The following is a 24,852-nucleotide window of genomic DNA, read 5'->3' as shown; positions in this document are numbered from 1 at the left end:
CCACATCAACCTTATTCGTCTTCTTAAAAGCCGGCTCAATGCAAAATTTGAGGAAAAGGACCCCGTAACCACCAAATGACAAACTTTTTTCGAATTTAAAATTAACAAATATATGACTATTGAAGGAAACATGGATTCCACATTTCATATTTATTTCAAATTTTATATGCAATTCAAAACTTTGAACGCTTCAATTCAATGGCAACGACGTTACGAGCTTATCCTAAAATCCAAATAAAAACACTAGTCAATAATAAAAACTTGACGGGCTTCATTGACCTAGCATTGTTTTGGGCCTTGGACTTAAACATGGCTTGGCCCATTGACCTAATTTCTTTTATGTCAAGGTCCAAGCCCAGCTGCCCAAACCATTTTCTGAAACTTTTTTAACATTAATCTTCACTGTTTGATTTACCACAACCTAACAATATTTTATATCATCACAAACAAACAAAAAAGAATTTAAAAAAAAAAAAACAACCTCGCGGATCCTTGAAGAAAAAATAAATTAAAGACAAGAGAAAAAGATGCAACTGAACATGGTCAAAGCATAAACCTCTGATTTCCTTCCTAACATTGGTTGCGGGAGAACCCGACAACGGAATTCACGAGGTCGAAGCCGACACGTGTCCCTTGCTGTTGGACATTCCCAATGATTGACAGCGCCGACGGCGTGGGCGCGAACGCAAAGCAAAACGTCCCGTCCGAGTCAACCGGTATCAGGAAATTTTTAGCCGGTAACGGTAACACTTTTCCGTCCGCGAAGTGAAAGGACAACGTTGGCACCTCCACGCTCCTCTTCGACGACAAGTCGTAGCACGCGTCGAATAACGCTGCCCCCTTCGTAAACGGCAAATCCTTGGTGCCCTTCATGAACGCGTCGCGGAGCACGTTGTATGTGTCCGTCTGCAGCCGAGTCACTGCCGTGCCGGAGTCGATGATGATTCCGCCGTTTCCGCTCTCGTCTATCTGGAACGCTGACTCGGGAATCGGGAGTAACTCGCCACCGACGCTAAGTCCGGTCAGACCAACATAGTGAAACGTGTCGAGCTGAGGGTTGCGGCGTAACGGAGCCGTAACGGCGTTGGGACTGAGCGGCGAGTTGAAATCGAGAGTCGACGCAGAGTCGGAGTCGCGGTCCACGAGGCAGTACGAAAATGACGTGGCATTGAGCTGGGAAGGAAACGAGAGTGAACCGCCTCCGAGTCCGAGAAGTCCAGCCGCGCCGACGAACAAGCCCTCGTTGGTGTGGCCGCAGCCGATGGCAATCTCCTTCGCCGACACCCCGCCAAAGCTGATTGTCTCCGTCACGAAGTCGCCGACAGTGTACGAGCCGTCGCCGTACGCCACCTCGTAGAGACACGTTTCGTTCCGACAGTCAAACACGTCAAGAGACTTGCACTGTTGGGATTCGCACGAGAGAGGCGAGAAGGAAGTCGAGGAAGCCGGCTCGAAAATGGGGTCGGCTTGCTGGTAGCAATCGGCGCATGGTGCGCACTGCACCCAGCTGACGTCACTCCCCGTGTCGAGCACCACGTAGGCCTGACTGGGCGGTTTTCCGATTCCGACTCGGGAGAAGTACTCGCCGCTACCCTGACTCGTCCCGGAAATGATGGGGCCCTCAAAACCCTTCGCTTCGAGCTGGAACTCGTTCCCGGTTACTACGGGTTTAAGGTCCGACGTGGCAACACCTCTAACGGCCAGATCCAACCTCGTGGTGAGAGATCTGACCCGGGCCGAGTCGCGCTCCAGTCGAGCCAAAGTGAGGGACCTGTAGTCGCTGTGAGAAGGCGCGTGAAGTGAAATTCGAGAGTGTAATGGTACGGAGAGCGAGCTCCGGTCTTGCTGCGACAATGCCTGTGCGGTTCTACTTGCAGTTGTACCCTCCGACGACAGAGCTCTTAGCGTCGTCTGAATGGAAGCTGCGACGTCGAGCACTGTCGTTTTGGAGCTCGACGGCGAGCTCCGGGAATGGGCAACTTGGGAATTACAGTAAAATGAGAAGAAGGCAAAGAGAATGTAGGAGAGGAAACCCATTCCGAGCATTGAGGTGTTTTGGGGAGAGTGGGAATCCAATGCTGTTATTTAAGAGGGGAGAAAAGGTGGATAAAATACAGGGATTCACGTAAAGCACATTGGAAGAAAACAAAGGTTTATGGGGTGGAGAAAGGAGGAGGAGGAGAGTATGGATTGAGTTTCATATATCAGAGTGTGGTTAACATTAGTTGGTTTTTGTCATATATTGTATAAATGTTAAATTTGGTGTTTTCTCTTTCGTTTTCTAGGGTTTCACTATCTTTGCATGTAAGCTATTAGAAGAATAGTAGTGTATATATTGGCACCAATTGTATGTACATTGGGACCATTTCTAGTAAGAGTGCGGCCGGTTATCAATCAACCGTTAAATGTGCGATTTGATTCGATTTGAGCTAAAACAAGTAGATAAGTACATTATCATAACTAGACATGACTGTGTGTTATCTAAATTTATCGGATATTAGGTACTTAGCTATGATTGTATGCTGATGGTTATGTATACGATCAATTAGATTCATCATTCAAAAATGCACTCACACATTTGCTCTATCCTCGAGTGGTTCATCCTCATCAAAATTTTCCATTATGGTTCTTTGCATACTCATTTTCTCTCATGTACACTTGTGTTCATTAACATTTAAATTAAACAAATTATAATAAAATGATATCAGACTTGGTTAAGCATTAACTAGTTTTGTGACTTATTATGTTACTTTTGCTTTTTCCTTTTCCTTGGGAATTGTTATTAGCATTCTAAAATTCTCATTCTACACTCCAAACTTTCTATATTTAAAAAGAAAAATACACTTGTGAGGAGTGTAGAATGAGAATTTTGGAGTGCCAATAACACTTCCCTTTCCTTTTTGCTAAAGAGTTTGGTTTGGGTTTTATTATCTTTTGTGAATGTGTATTATTATTTGGGATTTGTGATTTGCTAAAAATGTAAAGAGATCCTAACCATCAACGTTATCTGTTTAAAGGGCACTCAAAGGATTGGATGGGTGTTTATATTGAGATTATGGGGATAAGCGTGATTGTGGTAATATAATGCTTTCCTTATCTTAATTTTTTCTTTTACCAAATTGAGGACTAAACTAATTTAAAAGGAATGGTTTGCGGAGGGTTTGCCCAAAAGCAAATTGAGTGGGACCTGCAGGGGAATAGTGTGTAGGTCAAAATCCAAACGGTAATGCGAGAAAAATTAAATTTGTAGACAAAATTTACAAATTAAATGATGTGTCACATATAGCATAAAGACGTTTATCAACGGTTAAGTCATAATCTTATTATCAACTTTTATATCATTTAGTTTATAAAATTTTGTTTACAAATTTTGTTTTCATGTCATTATCTAAATCAAAAGGAAAAGCCTGAACTCATGTACATGATTACCATTATTGAAGCAGGACCCATAATCTAATTACATAACAACCAAAGTATCATATTCTCATGCATCCCGTGACCATAGTTATTTTTTGATGTGGGTGTTGATCCTATAAATTACAATGCCTACGTGGCGCACAGGCCGAGTAACTAATAAACTAACTACGTCATTCGGTTAAATGCGGGGCATGCCAACTCGTCGGCCGAGGAGTAAAATTTGTTGATGTTGCGTTGAGCGCGTTGTTGACTTCTTTATCTTGCGACTGCGGCCGAGGAAGGAACAAATCTTAGCCTTTGGATTCTCGAGCCTGAAGACAAGGCTGCTAGTTCTGCGAAGTTCACAAATCGTCGGCGCCGGATTCGGTCACAGTAATTATATTCGTGAGAGTATAAGCACGTCAAATCGACACCAGACTGTACGGACACAAGTATTCAAAGGTGATGTATGTCTTGATGGTAAATGTGGTTTAGCCGTCAGAATGCCGAACTCTGAAACTCACTTGTGAGTATCCAATCATAAAATCACTCGGCGTTCAATGCGCCGAATGTCGTAACTCGTAACACCTTACTTCGTCGAGAAGGCTAATAAGATGACCTCTGCCAATAAGGATTCGGAAACCCTTCTCAACCGAGACTTGGATAGGTAACCAGTCGGCCTCGACGCAGTACTGTTTATCCAAACTGAAGGTGCTTCGGGAACGGCTGATTCTACGGCAACAGTGTTGTTTATCCAAACTGAAGATGTTCACCGATTGCCTTCACAGTACTGTTTATCCAAACTGAAGATGTGTCGGCAGGAAAAAGAAAATAAAAAATCTCAAGATGTTTGAGAGGTTTTGCGCAGGGTAGTTATGTGTTGAATTGGAGGTCTTTTTCCCGTTGTCAATGTCATTGCATCTGTATTTATAGGATTGAAGTACTTGCTCTGCACGGACTGGACTTGTAGAATTTGATTTCAACTCAAACTTGTTTAGCCAAAACTTCAGTCAAAGATTTCTCAAGATAGGCGAGAGCCTATCCTTTAGTCATCATCATCATTTGACTCTAACCATTATTCAATAAACAAAAATATTTGTTTTTTCCTTCCTTATCATTTGCATCCCTCAAAAGAAATCGTGCCCTCAGACTATCTCCTAGTTCAGCTAGGAAAACGCTGCCCTCACATCAATGTTTTCCTTCTTTATTTCCACCATGTTGATCCAGGTGGCGCTTATGCATGCAAAGTTACGTGGGATAAAATCCTAACAAGCACATTCACGTGGCCACATCCAAAAGCATATACCATTTGGCACTATATTTATCTGCTGCCGCATATCCCAATATTCCAAACGTTCAAATCAATCGGGATATAAATAACTATCAGGTTTAAATAATTTAATATATTATTAAGACATAATATCATGATTAAAATCACAATATTATTTCTCAATAATAATTGAAAATCATTTCAACCATCATGTCCTTCAACGACACTTGATTACTCGGGCTGATAGTGTAAAATTGGGTCCAAACAGTAGGACATAGTTATTTTGATTTTTTTTTAATTACTATTATTAAGGAGAGGATGAGAGTTAAAAACTATAACAATTATTTAGGATAGGAGAACGTTCCGAATTCGGCCTCATAGATGGAAACTCAATACTTTGTCTACTAAAATATTAGACCACATGAAAAATTTTTAATCATTTGGTCCGAGCAATCTTTTTTTTTCCTTTTTAATGCGGGACTTCTTGTATGGTGTAGGAGAAAACTTTAATGCAACAAGCGTTTGAGATGGTTTTCTCAGTACGTGCCCCATCTTTTCTATTTCCTTCTTTTAAGTTTCATATAACCAACTTTAATTTGATAAATATAGTAGTAAAAAGCAAACAAAAATAAGTTAAAAATATATATAGAGAATTGTATTTCCACAATAACAATATTCATAAATTAGTCATGCTCATCCTCTACTTTAATCTTATTGTGAATATTGTTTTATATATATATATATATATATATATATATATAATGGAATGTGATAAAAAAAATGTTGTTTAACCACTATTAAACTCTTTCTCCGTGGTGTATATTTTTTATTATTTAAATATATTAATAATAAAAAAACCCAACAAAGTGACAAAAAAAACAAAAAAAATTCAAATAACACCCATTTGTTTCTTTGGGAACTTGAGTGAACTGTCTTCATAGTCCATGGTTAACATCTGAGTTTGCGGTTGGCCAGACCTCTTAATCCAAATTTTTGTTACTCAATTGATCTTCTCTTCTTTCTTTGCTAAACCATCTATGTCGTCTTATTCGGCAATAGTGGTTTTCGGCTTCGTCCATCAGAGTCTATCTTCCTATGTCGCAATCATCTTCTCTAAAAATGTCGTCATCTGTTCGTCGGCCAAAGGGTCATCGTTGGCCGCCAAAGGGTCATCGTTGTCCACCAAAGTTCATCTGTCATGATCTTCGTTTTCCTTTTTCGACAGCATGAGTCATCTCGTGGTCTTGAAATTTGTGAGAGAAGTGTTTTTTTATTTGATGTTGGTGTGAGAGAGGGAGATTTGGAGTACTTTCAGTTTCACGTTGGAACTCTGAACAACACATGTCTAGTTAACAAAGAGAGGCTTTCTGAACTTGCTTTTTGGACGAGTTCTGCTAGCATTACCTATACAAAAATTTAAGGAGTCAAAGCATCATTCATTCTTAATTTCCTCCAACATCTCATACAAAATAAAAAATAAATAAAAAAAACTATGAACAAACGTAACCCATGTTCAAAGATTGAAAATTCAACTAGTTTGATGTTGTGAGTTTTAAGTAACATATAAAATTATGAAACTAAAAGAAACCAAATTACTATATAGTTATATATGTCAATATTTTTTTTTTTTTTTGAACGAACGATATTATTTACAGTAAGAGGAGAGGGGTGGGCTAAGCCTCACAATAAGCTAGCAATAATATGGTTCAAATTCGCTTTTGGCGAAAATCGAACCTAAAACCTCTCACTTACAAATGAAAATGAATATTATTAGATCATAGTATTAAGCGGCTTTTATTCTCTTAATATACACAAAAGACACACATTACATGTGTAAATGCACATTGTATGATATAATATTATATGGTTCATATCCTTTGTGTTTCTCTACTTCTTTTCTTAGTGGACATCTCATCTTATTTGGGTTTGCAGTCAAAAGCCCGCAAGTGAATGAAGTGCCAATGTAAGTATTCGGCCGAGCCCTTCTTTTTTGGGTGCTCCTAAGCCCAATTTATTGTCTTGTTTTCTCGTCTACTTTTCTTTTTCACCCAACATAAAAAACCGCCTCACCTCCACTTAACTTCTCATTTCCTGCATAGTCTTGCTCATCTCTCACAAATGATATAATTTCAACATAACCATGTAAGCCAACAATCTACAATCGAATAAATTAACATTGCACTAACTATTTTATTATGGTCGTTTTAATAAATTACCGCATCACCTCGATCTAAACTCAATTGCGTTTGGGCGTTTGAGTTTTCCTTTGGATTTCAAGGATGTTATGGAATTCAATGAGTAGGTTATGTATTTCCATGTTTTAGAAAGATGGGAAATGAGAGAGAAGGGGTTGGAGGAGAGAAAATTTGGGTCTTATGAAGCAGTGATGGGTGTTTGGACGACGAAAGGGGAGATAGATGGAGTGGACAATGGCCGGCTGCTGTTATTTCACCCATTTTTATTTTACAGGTCCTTTTAAGTTATTTTGCAAAAGAATAACTTGATAAATAAATATATTATTTTAAAATTAACATAAGACAATTGAGCGAGAATAGCAGATAAGGATTATATTGAAAATACAAGATTGACATACGGGGCCTACAAGCCCCTGAATTATTTAATGTAATGACTCATGAAGCATTTCTAGCCAAACATCTTTGATTCTTTCGTGAGATTGAGAATGATATTCTTTACAAATAATACATGTATGATAGATTCCCAACTTTGTGTGTTTGTGCTCAACTAATTGAAGTGGCGGGTTTAAATAATAGAGACAATCTCGTCTTTGATGCGTTATGGAACTATATTATTGCTATAAATCTTGTATTGTTATTATCATATAAATTTGGAATAACAAATGTTGTTGAATAGTCATTTGTTCGTACGCATATCTGAATAATTAAAATTGGAAACCATTAATTTGTGGTTAGGTTACAACAGCACTTCTTGTTTCGCTTTCACCACCAGCTGCTTTTCAGCAGCGAAGTCTGGTTCTTATGATACAGAAACGTCAAGCTCGAAGGCGCTGATCTAATTGTACTTATCTTGTTGGCTTCTTCTTTTCCTAACGATTCTAATTTATACAACCCTGGATAATTGCACCACCCTTGATTTATTATATTTGATCTGGAGCCCATAAATGGAATATACCAGCGTACAATGCTGGTAATATTTCAAACTTAAGTATTGTTCTAACAAATTTGGTTAAATTTAAGTTCGCAAACACTTTTATGTTTTTATATCAACATAATTAAATACAATTATTTTTTCGCGATGCTTTCAGCCATTTTAGAATGGGTTTCAAAAATTCCATAGATCAAAAAACAAGAAAAGGAAAAAATGGTAAATTATATTTTGCTCCCTTAGATTTTCATCCAATTTCAAATGAGGAGTGCTATCCACTCACCATTTTTTTTATCTCCCACACATCTTTGTTAATTTTTGTTCATTAATCTTCTTCAATTTATTTGATTTGACGACCAGAAATTAAGAGGGGTGCGATGAGTAAAATGGGTGTGTGGATAATGTTAACGTCAAAATTGTAAGGTTAAGAAACTTAATTAAATCACTTTAGACGGGCTTAAGAAACATGCTGGTTCATACATTCACTCTATTCTCTCTTTTGTGGGCTCTCAAACTGACATTTAGTGTGCCAACAACTTGCACTAGCTTATTGACACATGTCCACCTATTTAGCCATGCTCTTGTTAGCGTTAGTAGTCGGGGTGATGTGCCTTTTAGGTTCAGGAGAGCATAGTATCCCACTTAGACCTTGGTTACTCTACCCCTCATTCTCGAGCACTATTCCGACTGCCTTTACGTCCTATCCTAGGCCTTTGTTGTGGATTGCAAGTCGCTCTATGGTCTGAATAGCACTTGAGTAGTTCTGCCCCATGAGACTTGTGCAATAAAGTTGTTAGTTTGCTCACGTGTTCCACGGGGTTGGGTGATATTTCTTTTGTCTCGGTCAACTTGAGTGTTTGGGTCAACCCTCTTTGAACCCCTTCGACCCTAGGCTCTTTAGTCTTTCCTTAGGCTTATGCCATTGGCTGGGCCTAAAAGGGCCTAATGTTAAAAAATAGCACCACCTTTAAAATTCTCATACAACGACTCACGATTTCGTACCAATGGGGCTTTGACGACAGAAGAAGAAGAACAAGAACAAACTCGTGCAGTTGCATAGAAAATCGTGAGTCGTTGTATGAAATTTTAAGAAAATTGAAAAACATTGTATGAAACCTTAATTTACCGAAAGAAAAAACCAAAATGAGAGAGCGAATTCAACTCGCACAAGGTTAACGCTTGGAGAACTTTTTCCAGGTACCTGTCACATATGTTGACCTGGAATTCCACTAACGAACATTTGACATATGTATATTTTATTCTTTTAAATTTAAAAATTGACAATTATTTTAAAATAAACTCAAAATGACATCAGAGGCTCCCGAGCATGATGATGCCAAACCACCCACACCCACCTCCATCACCAGTTAGTGATTTTTTTGGCATCATTATCCTTCTCTCTGTTCAACTTTCTCTTTCTTTCGTTTCCCCTTTCTCTTCCACTCTTACCTCTACATGGAACCCAGAAATTGTCGGCGGTGACTCCAACTCAGATATGTTGTCGTCAATCTCGATTTATCAGCTTGAGTTTGCCGATATCTTTTTTGTTCTTACTCTGGAGCAGGAAAGAGAAGAAATAAAAAGGGGAAGAGAGAGAGAGAGAAAGAAAGAGATAGGGAGAGAGGTGATGCGGAAGGGCAGGATGGGTGGACTGGTGGAGCCGTGGAGGGATGGGGTGTCACGCCCATACCCGTGAATAAAGACTATTCACGAGTTAGTGTGTGAGCCATATCTTAGCTATAGAAATAAATTCTACAAATAAGGTATAGTGGAAAAATTAAAATTCAATTATAATGATTACACCATACATCAACAAAATCTTACATACAAAATTTTAAAATACGTAGCGGAATAATTATAGTGCACAAATTAATTCACAACAAAAACTACTAACAAAATAATAATTAAATTGTAACAATTCTTTCAAATGCATGAAATATATGCAAATGAGATGCATGAATGTATTCACTCCTTTCTAATCGCGCTAACACATACCTAAGGCACGCAAGCCTGCATGTCCCATACCATGCTTATACCACTTGGCTCCGAGTACGTTAGAATATGAATTAACTTCTGTTCATCCCTTAAACCCAATTTTGTTGTAATTAAACTCTCAATTTCTACTTTATTAAATAGGCACTTCCCCCGACACCCAATTGTATATTCAAACCCTTTCTCCTGACGCCTGACATATACAAGATTTCATTATTTTAATAATCAACCAATTTGTATACTCAAGCCCTGCACCCTACGCCTGACATATATAAGGTTCATTATTTTATATTCAAGGCAAACTTCAACCCTTGAATATCCTCACAACTCAAACACTTTACAAGACTCAACACAACTCTTTTTTCTTGCTTTGCAATGCATATGTATATGTCATGTTCACATAGATATCAATACTCACATTTTCTTTAACAAGCCTGTAAGCTTCAACATAAATCAAATTGATTAGTAACAAGAGTAATATAATCATAATATTGACAAAATAATAATCTTTAATGTAAATGATAAGCAATATGTTACCATTTCCTCCCTTTTGTTCTCTTCACCACTTCCCTTTCCTCTTCTTTAATATCGCTGAAATTCTACATATGTAGTAGGGGTCGGATTGCCGAAAAACTTCCATGGAAGGGAGAGAAAGAAACTAGAGATGTTGACCATGCAAAGAGGTTAGCAGAGAAGGCTAGCTCAACCAAACATCAGTTGTTTGAATTGGGGTACAAGTCAACAAATAGATTGGATTGTGGTGATTTTTGGATATGTTATAGATTAGATGATAAGGAATAACTTTTGTGAAGGAAGTGTTATGATCGGAACTCTAAAAAATAGGGTTTTGGTGCTCAAAACATGGCTGTCCAGTTTTCTGCGGAATTAGAGAATGAGTTGGTATTTCAAACATATCTGACGATCGCACCGTTGGATTTCCTGAAATTTGGATATATCATGGCAGAGAGATAGACGAACAACTCTCATGAAGAAAGTATTATGATATGATCTATGGATGATAGTATTTTGGTCTGTTAAATAGGTCGGATGAATTTCTAGTTTTTGGATATCTTTCTGTTGATAGATGAAAATGACGGTATTGGTGGAAAGATTTGTTGAGTAATGTCTCATGCTTGTTCCCCCCTACCTCCCCTCCCCCCCCCCGCGGCCTCCTCTTATTTTACAACATTCTCAAGGGAAGTAAGTGGATATTTTTGATGGTTTAGTGGGAGTGCTCTCATAACAATGATCTCAAAATGTAAACAACACAAAATTTAAGTGGTTCGCCAAATCGACTACATCCATTGGGGTTTGCTTTCATTTTATTTCACTATGTGGTAGAGTTACAAATATAATGAAAGATGGCTTTAAGCCCTAAGAACATGTAAAAGAAAAATAGGAAGGTAATATGAAAGGGAGAATGACTTTTTGTTGGAGTTGTTCTTTTTTTTTCTTTCTCTTCTTCCTCTTTTCCTCTATGTCCTTTCGTTGTTTATTTTCTCCTTCCTTTATCTAGATTGCATGACATCTTCTTCTCCAAAGAATCTCCACAGGTGTGCTAATGGAAAGAAAGTAAGTGTTATGCTAATCATTACCATGAAATGTGTTCCAATCACAAAGCAACAATTGTTGTCCTAATCAATAGCAATGAAATGTGTTCTAATGGAAAAACAACCAGTGTTAGATTAATCATGAATTAATGAATATCATGCAAGGTGTTCCTTGCACCCAAAGGCCACGTCCAAACAATTTGGGGGATGAATTCTCACCAATTATCAGCCATGATATGTGGTCCAATAGAAAAACAACAAATGTGAAGCTAATCATAAACTAATGAATAATATGCAAGATGTTCCTTGCATCAAAGGCCACATGAAATGTTCTAACCACAATAAGTTGTCATCTTCCTCTGTTTGTGAAAATCATGCAAAGTGGACAAAAACTCAAAAGCCACGTTCAAAGTCAAAGGGATATGAATCCCACCTCTTCAAATTTTGGAGGGATGAATCATCACCAAACATTTAACTCCTAGATTCCTAATGAATACAAACTTGCCAACTCACCCTTAAGTAGACTTCACCCTCACATTTAGAGTGGTGAGTAATCACCAAATCATTAACTCCTAATGTTACAAACTCTCCACCTTATCTTTGAGAGAAAAATATCAAGACAAAATTACTCACTTAGTCTAACATCAAACTCTTGGCCCTTTGTGAGGAAAATCAAACCAAACTCATTTAAATCTCCCTTCTCCAATTCAAACTAAAAATATCTCTAATTACATATGAACATGAAATAGCTAGCTTTTGAAATAATTTGTAGCAAAAATGATTTTACATTGAAACTATTTTACATATTGAAAGTAGGTCCTTGCATAAAATAAGGGTATTACATGGGGGATGGGGATGGGCGATGGAGAAATGGGTATTTTCGATTTGCAGGAAATCGTTGGAGCTTACCCCACAACTTCAATTTTTTTTTAATTATTTAATTATTTTGTGAAATGAACTTTAACGAAAAGTTCCAATATTGTTCACTTTAACGAAAAACCACATTTTTACACTAAAAAGTCAATCATGACATTATTCACTTTACCCTTTACTTTGTCTTTATCGGTAAAACTTAAAGTTTTCAAATTTTTTTTCATTAGTTTTCCTATGAATATAAGGGTAAAATGGGTATTTTTGTGTCACTTGAGAAGTAGAAGGATAGGTGTCAGATGTTTATTAGTGGGGAACAAAAATTTTCTCCAACGCTCAGATTGTTTGATTGGAGAGATTTTTCAAATGTGATCGGCATACGAGGTGATACATCACATGTCATTATACAAATGGTGGGATATGTGTGTTAAAAAGTTAATAACTTAAAAAATAAAATTTCTCACAACTTACATAAAAACACGTGGTGTACCACCCGTGTTCTCGTCACAATAAAAAATTAGCATTTGCCCATACACTTTGTGTATATGAACACATTTTTTTAGAAAATGAGAAGGAGAGAGAGGGAGAGAGAGATAGAACATGGAGAGAGTGGAGATTTTTGTTTTTGGTTTTTGTTTTATTTTAAAATTTTAAATATTAGAGATATTTTAACATCATCTGTATGTGAGGTTTCAATTAAAAATAGTAAAATTTAAACATATGAAATTACATTATTATTCATTATTTTTTATGTGTGATAGAAGATTAAGTTGTCTTTTTATCATTTTTTAATGGACAAAAAGAATTTCGTAAATTAATAAAGATTTCTCGTCTGATAGAGCTGCGGGAGCATCCAATCCTCTCCCAACAGTCCTTTTCCGTGGTCCAATAAAAAAGCATCCATGGTGATTCGCAGCCTCCTTTAATACATTAAACCGCACGCTTTAAAAATCCCCACACGCTTTTGCTGCTGTTGTACTCAGCTACTCCTGCGGTCCTACTACTTATCCCGGGTTCAGAAACTCCAACGACCCAGCCGAGTCAGTCACAAATCGCCGAACCAACTCGCTCGCTCACTCACCAAATTGGCAGAGCGAGTCAGAGCGATTCCCAAACTCTGACTCACTTCTCTGCGAAAAAGCATTCAGTTCTTGTTGTACGCTACTCAGTGAAAAAATGAGTACAGTCGTGCAGGTAATTCATTCTCTCTGATTAATCGAACCGCGTTCGTGTTTGTCTTAATTTCGATTTGTTTTAGCTTAATTGAGTTGCTGCTTCCGTTGATTAGGGTTTCACCAAGTCACTTGCCATGACTGTGCTCTCGGAGATCGGCGACAAGACCTTCTTCGCTGCTGCGGTTAGTTGCGATTGCAATTTTGTTTCCTTTTACCTTTTGCTTGTTTTTGAATTGTGGAAAAGAATTTGGGCATGTTTAAAAGTTTATGAATTCAATACTACTCCGAAAATCGAGTTTTTGCTGAATTGTTTAGTTTATGTATGAATTTTGAGAGGACAGAGTAAAATTTGAATGCTTTCGGTAACCTGTTGAGCATTTAATGGGGTACGAAGCGAATTCCATAAGGGCGAGAACCACATCCCAATTTAATATTCTTCTATCTTGTACTATTTTGTGCATGGTAATGTAATGGTGTGATGTTTTTGCTTTAAGATTCTTGCGATGCGCCATCCTAGAAGACTTGTTTTGGCAGGTTGCCTAGGAGCTCTGATTGTAAGCATTTTCTCCCACTTTATGAACGTTTAGTCAGTTATGTCTGTGATCTGGGATGTTTATTTTTTGAGGCCTCACATGTATCTCAATTTTTTGTTGAATTTTAGGTGATGACTATTCTTTCTGTTCTCGTCGGCTTGGCTGCTCCAAATCTGGTAAGCACTCTGATTCTGCCACCATGGAATTGCTCATCCAGGGGATTTGTTTTAAGATCCAAGGGAATTTACTTTCGTGATATGATGGTTAATGATTGTCCCACTTAGAGCATCTCTTAGTGGTGATCATTAGAGTGGAAACATTTTAAGGAAAAAGGATTTAAGACCGACTTTGATCTACAGTAAATTCTATTTTAAGGTTATAGACTTATAGGTGACTGAAGTTTACTTGAAATGGTAAGAATCTACTGGTATTGAACTTTAGTATGAGATCCCATTTCATTCGGCCTGCAATTCCAAGGACGATTGCAGTTTGTATTGATTGTTTGGGCTTAGTAATATGGATACAAGCTATAAACAAAAAATTGTTCATCATAAGCGAAACCTGTTGTTTAAAACTCTAGAAGACTGAAAAATTCGTGTTGTCATATGCTTCTGTCATCAACACTAGTGGTGCCAGAATTAACTGGAACATTATATTCAGTCAACATGGGTGAATAATACATTGACGAATCTCTCAGCATGTAGTTGAGGGCATCTACCTAAAGTTGCCTGACTGACATTACCAAGAATAGGCATATTTCTATTTGTTTTCTGTTCTAATATGAATATACTGAACACTGATCTTGAATTACAGCTCTCAAGGAAATGGTCCCATCACATAACGACGGTGTTGTTCTTTGGTTTTGGACTATGGTCCTTATGGGATGCTTTTAAAGAAGATGGGTAATGGAATTATTATTTTTTTTTTGTATTTATTTTACTGTTTTCTTTTTGTGGTCGAATTTAATTATGGTTGCCCTACAGGGGTGAAGATGAGCTTGCAGAAGTTGAAGCAGAGTTGGTTGGTTTCTCATATTTTTATTCATAGCTTGCATTCAATTCAAATCCTTTCTGACTTCACCCTTTTGGTGCCATTAGGATGCTGATCTAAAGGCTAACGCAGGTGGCAGCAAACGTAGTAAGGTGCCCCCAGACACTCTCTCTCTCTACTATGTGCAATTTTGAGCTACACCTTTATGAGATACATCGTGCTAGTTTTTGTTTTTAAGTTATGGACGTTGATTACTTTTCAGGATGATGATGACAAGAAGCAGAGACGTTCATTTCTCTTGCAGTTCTTCTCACCAATCTTTTTGAAGGTTTTATCATCTGTGGATTATGAAATTCAAATTTTTGCATGACTATAACTTAACCGCATCTATCATGCTCATGCTGCAGGCCTTTTCCATTACTTTTTTCGGTGAATGGGGTGACAAGAGCCAGGTGAGAATTTTTCCCGTTGAATATGTAATTTTATTCATTATTGCTTCAAGACGGTTTGGTTTTGACCTGCTATTCTTTCAGCTAGCTACCATCGGTCTGGCTGCAGATGAGAACCCATTAGGTGTGGTTCTTGGTGGAATCTTGTAAGTTTCCATCCTTTATAAACTGAACGGCTTCTGAAATCTCGCAGTTATTCCATTTATTGTTATTTCTGCACTATTTACTGATTGTGCTTGCCATCTTTTTCTCAGAGGACAAGCGTTGTGTACGACTGCCGCTGTCCTTGGTGGAAAGAGCTTGGCATCTCAGATATCTGAGAAAATAGTAATTATATGCCCTGCCTTTGTGCTTTAACATATTATAGTTCTTGTTTTTTTATATCATGCCTGTTGGCTGTAGGCAAATATGTGGCATCAAAGTTGTAAGTTATAACTGTTTTGTTCAGGTTGGTTTATCAGGTGGAGTTCTTTTCATTGTTTTCGGAATCCAATCCTTCCTTTCGACAGTGGAGGCTTGATACCTATAGTCTGATTAATGATTAGTAAGTATGCTGACTACATTTACACCATATATTCATAGCAAAGTATACATTTTAGAGGTGTGAGTGACTGGAAAATGCATGCTCGTTGTAAAAATTTCACAAAGAGAAGAATGCGATAACTGTTCTAGAATATGTTTTTGATGACGACTCTTCTGTGTCCTAATGTGCGTTTCAGGGATTGAAGGATGATTTGTTGACTAAAGAACTTACATCTACACCGTGCGAGTAATTTACAAGCATTTCAGCTTCATTGTTTATCAAAACGACAAGCGTATCAGAAAAAGAACTGATTCAAAGAGTTGGATTGTCTACACGATCAATACCAATATTGCACTCTGGCAACTTTGGAATCACTGATGAGAACAGTTCTGCTCTACTCTGTCGTTGCATTCCATTCTTATAAAATCGAAGTTTACGTTGATCTCTCGGATTATGTTGTAACCTTACTGTAACAAAGGTCATTTATCTTATCAATTGGAATTAGGGTATTACTTTGTTTGTTCACCGTCGACCCAAAGCAAGGATTAAGTTGAGCTACAGAGTGTAATCGTTGCTTTCGGGTTTGAGACAACATAAGACTCCTGGTTTTAACTCATTTCGATGAATCGCAATCGAACAGGAGTACTCAAGATGATGGAACTGATCAATCTGAACAGATAACAAGTCGAATCAACACGAAAAGAAAATTTGGTATCAAATTTTAATGCAGGACTAATGCAAATAAAAGGGAGCTATTAGTCCAACAATAGTAGCAGCGGATAATCAAGGACAAATGTCGCTGAAAGACATCACTTTTAGTTGTCTAAAAGCGCTTTTGATCTTCCCATAAGCAAGTCCAAGCGAACCCTAAGTTGATTAAATGTAAATGGGCAAATTAGAAAAGCACCATCTATATAAACTAAGACAAAGAGTTCAGCAGGCCACTGCCACTCAGAAGGAACACAGTGCAATCTCAAACACTAAAACTAAGCCTTTTCATTAAACTACCACCCTCGTCTTAATTTGACCACAGGATGACCGAGATTTCATATCAATCGGGGCATTGGGATTATGTGCATCTGATGCTCAGGGGTATTCTTCACAGTAATTGTATTTCCACCATGCAAGTTGTTAACATCCGTCACCTGCAGGTTCAATTGAACTCAGAAGTCCATTGTGTCTCAGCTGCGTGCAGTGTTCTTCAGCATCAGCCTGAGCACATATGATCACTACCGACAAGCCATTGTGGTGTGCTTCTTGCATAATATTAACAGCATTGTCAAGGGTCATCCCCGGGATAACCTTCATCAGTACTTGCACAACATATTCCCGTTTGTTGAAGTTGTCGTTGTGCAGTATTACACGATATGGAGGAGCTGTCTTCCTTGATTTCCTGAACAATTTTGGACAGTCTAACATTAACTCTCTTCTAATTTTACAAAGGCGAAACCATGAACTCAAAGAAAAAGCACAGTACCAAATTGAACCAGAACCAGGTGAAAATGGAAGGATCATAAGTTTTAATAGTTTGTCTTAATGATCAAGTTTGGTGCAACAGGATATGCACGGGTAAGGCATTTGATAGGAGTGATGCAAACCCATTTTGCAGCTGTAAAATGTTAAACAAAGCACTCGTATGGTGTGCAAATATAACTGTATTTCCATACCTCAAATCAAACTCAGAATCACGGGCAGGAGTTGTTTTCTCTCTAACTGGCCTTTCCAATAACCCTCCTCCTTTACCAGGTACTGCTGCTGATACAGCCACAGGAATGCTAAGATTGGTGCATGTTCCTTTACAAAGAGGATGTCTGTCTCCTGCTAAATACGTTTTATAAAAGAAGCTTCACCATTTGGAATCACTCGGGCATATATATGTTTAAGGATAAAGAAACACTACAGTAAGCACTATTCTTACTAACCAATCTTTGATTGAAAAAAAAAAAAAAAACATTTAGCAACGGAGTCAAGAATTAAGAAGACAGCATAAACTAGAACCTCCACAACATGTGTATTTACAAGCCTGCAGATATATGTCTACAGAATCTATGGATTTTGAAACCCAAATCTTTAGTATTGGCTCTCCGATTGCTCGGAAAGATGAAATGCAGCTAAATTGTGGCAAAGGCACTTTTAGCCCTGGCATAAGGGGAATCGTGAGTTATAGTATATTAAAAAAATAAACTGAAACAAAGTCGTAATACAAATTACACTGAAATCAGACCCTAGAGATGCTGGATCTTTAGGACTGCACAAAAATCCTTGTAACCCTTTTAAGGAAATCAACATGATGGATCTTTAGTGCCGCTCCCATTGCTCGATCTTACATTAGCAAAAATGGAAACTCCACCACTCTCAAAACAGAGCACATACGAAGCCCGCCAAAGTTTATTCACAAGTACACAACGAACTAACTTGCATTACACTCCCCAATCTGCCCTACCTACCTCTTCCAAGATACTGGAAAATTTGACATGAACTTTGTACCAACCGAAAAAGCTTTCAATTTTCGGAGAAGTTTATTGTAATCAAAACTTTCAAATCATCAAAGAATACAAATGCACGCTTACACATACGATTCAAGCAAGTATATAATCCTTTGGCAGCATCGACAGAACTTAATAAGGAACTACATACAGGCTACAGCTATATAACAATATGGGGGTTTTCCTTAGCAGTTCATGTTCTGTAAAAGCCATACTGAACACTTCCATTTTAAACAGAAAAGAGAAACCCATTAGAGATAATCAATTTTCTAGGCGTATTATACATTTAAATTTCATAAATTTCAATAAAAAAAAAAAAATCCTAAATTTTTTTAAAAAAATTCAAGCTTTGAGTTAGAGGAGCGAAGAAAATCTACTCGTAACCCTACAACTGCTGAAGAAATCAAAGATTTTGAGGGAAACCCAAAATCCGAACAGAGGGAAAGAAATGAGAAAAATGGAGAGAACCTGGTTTGGGGTTGAAGACGTGGTTGGGGGAGAGAGGGATTCTCCCGCAAATCGCAGTCTCCATGAATCGATCTTTCTTTTTTCTTGTGCTGCTTCTGCTGCTGCTTCAATGCGTAGTGCGATTTTATTTATTCAGTTACTGGAATTTTCTGTTTTGGTTTGAACAACCGAAATAACAAGAAAATGATCGAACAACTGCTGGACTCCTGTGCGGTGTTTGGTGGGACTGCTGGTTTTCGCAATCCATAAGACTGGCGTCGTCTTGACCCTACCAAGTACGAACACTTTAATTTTATTTTATTGTTTTATGAACAATTATGTTATATAAATATATAATTCAGTTTCATTAATGCAATTTATAGTTAATGTACTTTGGGTCTTGAATTTTTATTTTCAGTCAATTTATACTTTATCTTTACTAATTAATAAAATATTTATTGTCAATTAAAATTCGATGAAATTACTGGTTTAATTTTCTAATTAAAATAAAACATGAAAAAGAAATATGGGGCAGAAATGTAATTTCATACAACCAAATTTTTTTTTTCTTTTCAAAACCTCATCTACATGTAATTCTAATATACCTCTAATTATAAAATAAATAAATAAATTTTCCACTCTCACATTCTCTATCACTATCTTCCTCTCTCCTTCTATTTCAAAAACAAAAATAAAAAATTTTCTCACACACTTTATGTGTGCCCATATGCTAGTACTTATAAAAATAAGTTAATGTGAGCATTCCGTCGACTTATTAAGATTTTATTTATTTTATGAAATTCTAAAAGTTGAGAAAAAGTTTTACACTGACTTATTTTAAAATATTAAAGTCTAATTTAACTAAAAAAATATCAAGCCCTAAAATTCATTGTAACTTTGACTAGTGAATCTTTGATGGTACATTCAACCCTCAATTTATTATTAGTTGCATGTATAAGGGAACATATTAGAATTTTCGCAATTTTGACAGCTAGGTGAAAATGCATAGAGCAAAAAGTCATGACTGTCCTAATAAAGGTTTTGCTCTCACAGCCATATTCGTCTCTCACTTCATCAGTGTCTGCAGGTCTCACCCTTGAACTCTTCTCGATTAGGTATTCAAATTCCAGTTATTCAACCATGGCCGTCAGGAAAAAAAAAAGAAGAGGATTTCCTTAAAGAAAGGAGGAAAGAAGAAAGCTGCCGATCCGTTTACGAAATATGAAGAAAGATTGGTACGACATCAATGCCCCTCGTCTGTGGTTCTATAACAACAACATGGGTAAAACTCTGGTCTCCCGTACTCAGGGCACCAAGATTGCTTCCGGAGCACTCAAACATCGACTTTTGGAGGCCTCACAAACTTTTGGGCGATGAATTTCACGCCGGACAAGCTGAGGTCCTTGGTAAGGAAATGGCAGACTTTGATGGAAGCTCACGTAGATGTGAAGACGACAGACAATTATACTTTAAGGATGTTCTGCATTGACTTCTCGAAGCGACGTCAAAATTGGGTCGGTAAGCGCTTGATAACATTACACTTCAAGTTCAATATTTTAGAAGAAAAAACTAAATTACCTTACTTAATCTGCATACAACTTTTGGCACGATTAAAGTGTTTCAGTATGAAACTTATAATTGTTCGGGATTTTTTTTTCTTTCTTTCTTCTAATTTACTAAATAGGTTAAGAGGACCTGCTACGCACCAACCAGATTAGGCGGATCCGCTGCAAGATGAGGGAGATCATGGTCGCGTGGGCGACAACAAGTGATCTGAATGACTTTGTCAAAAGGTTGATGGCTGAAAGTATAGGTAGAGATATTGAGAAGGAAACGCTGAGCATCTTTCCTTTACAAAATGTGTTTATCCATAAAGTCAAGATGTTGAAAGCACCCAAGTTTGATCTTGACAAGCTGATGTATATTCATGGTTATGAAGACCTTGGTGTCCAGGTTGAGAGGCCTGATCAAGAAGAAACTGCCCTGGAAAAAAACGTAGGACCGTGATGTTTTGCTTTAAACTAATCCAAACTGCGGGGAGGAGGATTGGAGCTCTAGAGCATAACGAGTCTAGCCAATGCAGCTATGCCCAAGTTTATAGATATCATCGGAGGTTAATTGTTGCCAAGCATTTTTTTATTTTCTTCTACTTTAGAGTTGCTCGAATTATGTTTTGTGAATTTTCTCTGAGGCAAAGAACCACTTTTTCTTTTCCCGCCATTTATGCGGTATATGGATATGAATTTTTCATGACAATATATTAGATAACACCAATCCAAAAGAGTATTTTGACTTGAAATTGCTTATGGTAAAGCAAATGCACAGCCAGAACCTAACATTAAAAAGTAGAAACAAATGAAAATGATGCACGAGTTGCTTCGTACGTAGCTTGGCGTTAAATATGATCCACTCTAATTAAAAGACTGCATGCTTGATTAATTCTTGAAGGAAGAGGATGACAGAGCATTAGTCCTGTTACTCCGCAACTTGGATGATACATAATTTTCGTCTGATTAGTGGCATAATAATCCGCTTATATATCGTTAATTACGTGTAAAAACGATATGTTGATGCATCAGCAATGATATTACGAAAACCTCCAACTGTGGAAGCCAACATGATGAACACTCCGATGAATATGCAAACCTGTAAACACACAGAGTCCTAATAATAAACTTTTTTGTAGCATGATGTATCAATTTGCGATATCGACAATAAGGAATATTAGATATCTTTGGCTTACCCAGTTGACCAGCCATTGAATGCTGTATCTCTTTGGTTTCTTAATTCTCAGCCACATTATACAAGGAAGCTGTTGAAAAAATGCTCACTTAGTTAATTCCTTTCTGATGATGTAGTTCTGTAATTTGTGCAAGAACAAATTAAGAAATCAAATAGAGTGAGATGGGCTTACAAAGTATGAAGTGGGGGCAAAACCAAATCCACCAAAGAAACCAAGAAGGTCTCCAAAGAAAGGGAAGGTGACTCCAACAAATAATGTAAATGCTGCAACATTAAATATATATATATAGTTTGTTTCTTGGGAAAATCAGTGAGAAAATGCGATGAATTTTTTATTAAATATATATAGTGATTAGGAACTTAATTAGGTTTTAATCAAGCAGAAATGACAGAGATACGGAGACGTATGGGAAATGGGAATCTCACCAACATAAGCTGATCTCGTGATTAGTCTAAGTGCAATTCCAGGTGGGAAGTTCACCTTTTTCACCATCATCCTCTCAAGCATGTCAAAAACAGGCATAGCATAAACCTGCACACTTTTTAGTCACATCCTTAATTTAGTGTAGTTCTAATATTAATGAGAAACATTCAAAGAATCAAAGCATAGATTAAAGGGAGTTTTAACGAAATATTCATAGTGCTGCTCACTTTTAACGAAAATGACATTTTTACTCTAAAAAGTTTTGGAAGCCATCTCCTGTCAACTGTTAAAGTCGAAGTCACTAATGGTTGGATCAGTTCCAATTATTTATTTTCAAAATTTAAAGTGTGTTTTTACGATAGAATACACTTCTAATCATTAACATTTATATTAGAAGTGCTTTTGCTATAAATTTAAAAAAACATTATATGATTCCAAGTGTTTCCAAAACTTTTATAAGATATATTTGAAAGTACTTTCTAGAAAAACACTCAAAAACGCTTTTAAATCTGCCTAACGTAATCAAAAGTTTTTTTAGTTGTTAGGAACCACTTCTAGTTGTCAGAAGTGCTTTTGTTACTGAGTGCAGATTTATACCTGGTAGCTGCCAATGACATGGACGACAACCATTAGGTTAGCAGCAGCAATGAGCCATGCAGGTTTTTTAAGATCTATGAGCACGTTATCATCGACATCTTGACCAAAAGCCCAGTACCCGATGAGGGCCACCGGGAAATAGCAAATTGCGTTGATAAAGTAGGCTCCTAGAGCACCTTTCCACATGGGAATTCTCGACGGCTTCTCGGGCGTCGATGGAATTGTGGCCTGGATTTCAAGCACCACTGCATGCCCAGCAAATGCAAACGAGATTTGACCTAATGCATTGAAAACCCTAAACATGTAATCTGCAGGGCTTGTTTTCTTGTATGCATAGCTCACGTTTTCAACCCGACCTTTGTTTAAGCAACCTGCCCACGCTATAGTTGAATAACTGCAAATTAACAGCAACTTCAAGTTTAAGAAAAATTATATATTATTTGCCTTCTAAAGTTCTCTTGTTAGGTTTACGAGTAAATCTTCCGTAGGGTTGTCCTACTATTAGAAGACACTAAAACAATAACATAAAATATTGTGCAACGTACCAGTGTATTATTTATTTAGTAACCTTCTAGTTTTACCTTTAATTTAAAAGTTCGTAAGGAGTTGTCACTTAGTATACTACAGTTTAGTGGTGTTCCTCTTCATTTGAAAGTGAAAGGTCTTAAGCTTGATTTTCACCGAAAACAAATTCAAACCAAATCAGTATGGCTAACATAGGCTTAACCCACTCCCACCCAATAGTAGTATGTATTAAAAAAATGGTATACGTACTTCTCTAATTTATGCACATTTCTCTAATTGATGCTGTTGAACAAAACTAGACCACACTTGACTCGGAGAAATTTTTTAATGTGACCGAAATATGGGATGGTACATCACGTGTCACTATACAAATAGTGGAATATGTGTGTTAAAAATTTTTAAAAATTAAACTTTCTACCACTTATATAATAACACGTAGTGTACCTCGTGTTTCCGTCACAAAGAAAAATTTCTCCTTAACTTGAGTTTGTGTGAAGTTAAAAAGGAATTAATTTCTGCACTCCCCCTTTCTTTTTCCTTTTTTCTTTTTTTATTTTTTTAATTTTTTATGTGGCGTTTAACAGATTTTGTTTGGCCTAAAGCAAGTCTTCTAAATCAGATTTTCCTTCTCATGGAAAGTGAAAACTTAAGAGTGAAAATTAAAATTACTACCTTAGCGACATGATAGCTGCTGCTAGAGAAACACCAGCAACAGAGTTGAAATTGGGGAGCTGGGAAAGAAAGAAATGAAGGGAACCAAAGATGACAATCCAGTACGATTGCTTGACTGGTGTGCAATTGGCACATGCCATCTCCACAAACTTCTTTAGACACTTTCCTCCGGTGACCATGTACACTATGTCACAACCAACCTGCACAATCATTTGTTGCGGAAGCACAATCCATGGCCCGAACTTTGGTCCGAAGGCGTGTCGGCCAAGGTCGATATATCGGTCAAACCGAGTTCCCGGAACACATTCATGGAGCTGAATCATCTGCCACATTGTGTTCAAGGTCATGCACCATGATATTACCAGCACCATTGTACCTGGACCCCTGAAAATTAAAGGTAGAAAAAAGTAGGGTTTATTAGTATATTAATACAAGTACAACTGGTATATATATATATTATTATCATGAGTTAGGGTGTTTTGTACCATCCTAAGTAGGCCATGGCGTAAGGCAGGCTGAGTACACCGGCACCGATCATGGCGGTGACTGTGTGAAAGGTGGAGTACCACCATTTTGCACGGCGGGCGTTGTCCACCGGCTCCTCCTTCCATTTGTCGTCTGAAACAACTTCCTGCCATAGTTTCAACCATGGACGTGAACAAACAAACAGAAAAATCAGAGTGGAATTTGGAAAACGTCGTGTGAATAAAGAGTGGTGATGCTCACCTCTTGAGGAGGGGAAGTTTTAACCATTTTTTTTTCTCTTCTTTTGCGATGAAGACTGGGAAACACTTTCAATTTGGGAGTTGATTGATCGTCATCATGCTGTATGTATATAGTGGTTTCCTGGCCCGGAATATAGGCAGAAATATGGGATATGTACATTCCTCAGCCCCACTCATGTATTTATTTTTAGCTTTTTTTTTTACACAGGGACTTGTGCTTTTCCAGTTGAGCAAAAGTGAATCATACAGGAAAACAAATAATTTAATAAATTAAGTTGATATAACAAACCCCCTTGCATGTACTTGGCAAACGATGTTAAAGTTTTAAACCCTCCGCTTAAAATTATCTAAAGTCACGCAAGC

General features: G+C 37.4%; 4 protein-coding genes and 1 pseudogene across 7 annotated transcripts; 2 read left to right on the top strand and 3 right to left on the bottom strand.

Moving 5' to 3' along the window:
• Window positions 1-487: 487 nt before the first annotated feature.
• LOC103947242 (protein ASPARTIC PROTEASE IN GUARD CELL 1-like) lies at window positions 488-2,218 on the bottom strand. Its single transcript, XM_009358116.3, has one exon. The coding sequence runs from the start codon at window positions 2,044-2,046 to the stop codon at window positions 571-573; it is 1,476 nt and encodes a 491-aa protein (XP_009356391.2). The 5' UTR covers window positions 2,047-2,218; the 3' UTR covers window positions 488-570.
• A 10,930-nt stretch (window positions 2,219-13,148) lies between these two features.
• Window positions 13,149-16,396, top strand: LOC103947227 (GDT1-like protein 4). Of its 2 annotated transcripts, XM_009358104.3 has the most exons (13): window positions 13,154-13,395; window positions 13,490-13,558; window positions 13,871-13,930; window positions 14,038-14,085; window positions 14,723-14,811; window positions 14,893-14,929; window positions 15,007-15,051; window positions 15,162-15,227; window positions 15,307-15,351; window positions 15,433-15,494; window positions 15,603-15,675; window positions 15,797-15,892; window positions 16,068-16,396. In XM_009358104.3, exons 1-12 carry the CDS (start codon window positions 13,378-13,380, stop codon window positions 15,866-15,868), a joined length of 684 nt encoding a protein of 227 aa, XP_009356379.1. In that variant the 5' UTR covers window positions 13,154-13,377; the 3' UTR covers window positions 15,869-15,892; window positions 16,068-16,396. The 2 variants fall into 2 exon arrangements, with proteins under 2 accessions (XP_048440942.1, XP_009356379.1); XM_048584985.1 differs by lacking the exon at window positions 15,603-15,675 and having other exon boundaries at window positions 13,149-13,395.
• Window positions 16,397-16,561: 165 nt separating this feature from the next.
• Window positions 16,562-19,010, bottom strand: LOC103947212 (ATP-dependent Clp protease adapter protein CLPS1, chloroplastic). Of its 2 annotated transcripts, none has more exons than XM_009358076.3 (3): window positions 18,826-19,010; window positions 17,539-17,692; window positions 16,562-17,264 (listed from the first exon to the last, which is right to left on the bottom strand). In XM_009358076.3, exons 1-3 carry the CDS (start codon window positions 18,887-18,889, stop codon window positions 17,003-17,005), a joined length of 480 nt encoding a protein of 159 aa, XP_009356351.1. In that variant the 5' UTR covers window positions 18,890-19,010; the 3' UTR covers window positions 16,562-17,002. The 2 variants fall into 2 exon arrangements, with proteins under 2 accessions (XP_009356351.1, XP_009356359.1); XM_009358084.3 differs by having other exon boundaries at window positions 17,539-17,689; window positions 18,826-19,008.
• Window positions 19,011-19,824: 814 nt separating this feature from the next.
• LOC103949290 lies at window positions 19,825-21,026 on the top strand (annotated as a pseudogene).
• A 134-nt stretch (window positions 21,027-21,160) lies between these two features.
• Window positions 21,161-24,747, bottom strand: LOC103949281 (lysine histidine transporter-like 6). 2 transcript variants are annotated; one of them, XM_018647485.2, is made up of 8 exons: window positions 24,491-24,746; window positions 24,250-24,395; window positions 23,765-24,148; window positions 22,568-22,961; window positions 21,973-22,078; window positions 21,719-21,810; window positions 21,548-21,616; window positions 21,161-21,450 (listed from the first exon to the last, which is right to left on the bottom strand). In XM_018647485.2, the coding sequence occupies exons 1-8, from the start codon at window positions 24,647-24,649 to the stop codon at window positions 21,352-21,354; spliced, it is 1,449 nt and encodes a 482-aa protein (XP_018503001.2). In that variant the 5' UTR covers window positions 24,650-24,746; the 3' UTR covers window positions 21,161-21,351. The 2 variants fall into 2 exon arrangements, with proteins under 2 accessions (XP_018503001.2, XP_048440820.1); XM_048584863.1 differs by lacking the exon at window positions 21,719-21,810 and having other exon boundaries at window positions 24,491-24,747.
• Window positions 24,748-24,852: the final 105 nt, after the last annotated feature.

This window comes from the organism of the source record quoted next, unplaced genomic scaffold (assembly GCF_019419815.1).
Source record: "Pyrus x bretschneideri cultivar Hongxiangsu unplaced genomic scaffold, Pyrus_bretschneideri_v1 Contig22, whole genome shotgun sequence".
Lineage (NCBI taxonomy): Eukaryota > Viridiplantae > Streptophyta > Magnoliopsida > Rosales > Rosaceae > Pyrus > Pyrus x bretschneideri.
This window is presented reverse-complemented; position numbering and strand designations above follow the sequence as displayed.

Excerpts from the sequence above, each read along its gene's own strand:
- LOC103947242 (XM_009358116.3), bottom strand. The coding sequence starts at position 2,046 with ATGCTCGGAATGGGTTTCCTCTCCTACATTCTCTTTGCCTTCTTCTCA.
- LOC103947227 (XM_009358104.3), top strand. Across the intron at positions 14,086-14,722 it reads GCTTGGCTGCTCCAAATCTG|CTCTCAAGGAAATGGTCCCA; the intron begins GTAAGCACTCTG and ends CTTGAATTACAG. Across the intron at positions 15,228-15,306 it reads TCTCACCAATCTTTTTGAAG|GCCTTTTCCATTACTTTTTT; the intron begins GTTTTATCATCT and ends CTCATGCTGCAG.
- LOC103947212 (XM_009358076.3), bottom strand. The coding sequence starts at position 18,889 with ATGGAGACTGCGATTTGCGGGAGAATCCCTCTCTCCCCCAACCACGTC. Across the intron at positions 17,693-18,825 it reads CGTCTTCAACCCCAAACCAG|CAGGAGACAGACATCCTCTT; the intron begins GTTCTCTCCATT and ends AAACGTATTTAG. Across the intron at positions 17,265-17,538 it reads GATTCTGAGTTTGATTTGAG|GAAATCAAGGAAGACAGCTC; the intron begins GTATGGAAATAC and ends AAAATTGTTCAG.
- LOC103949281 (XM_018647485.2), bottom strand. The coding sequence starts at position 24,649 with ATGTACATATCCCATATTTCTGCCTATATTCCGGGCCAGGAAACCACT. Across the intron at positions 24,396-24,490 it reads AAACTTCCCCTCCTCAAGAG|GAAGTTGTTTCAGACGACAA; the intron begins GTGAGCATCACC and ends AAACTATGGCAG. Across the intron at positions 21,451-21,547 it reads TTCAATGGCTGGTCAACTGG|GTTTGCATATTCATCGGAGT; the intron begins GTAAGCCAAAGA and ends GTGTGTTTACAG.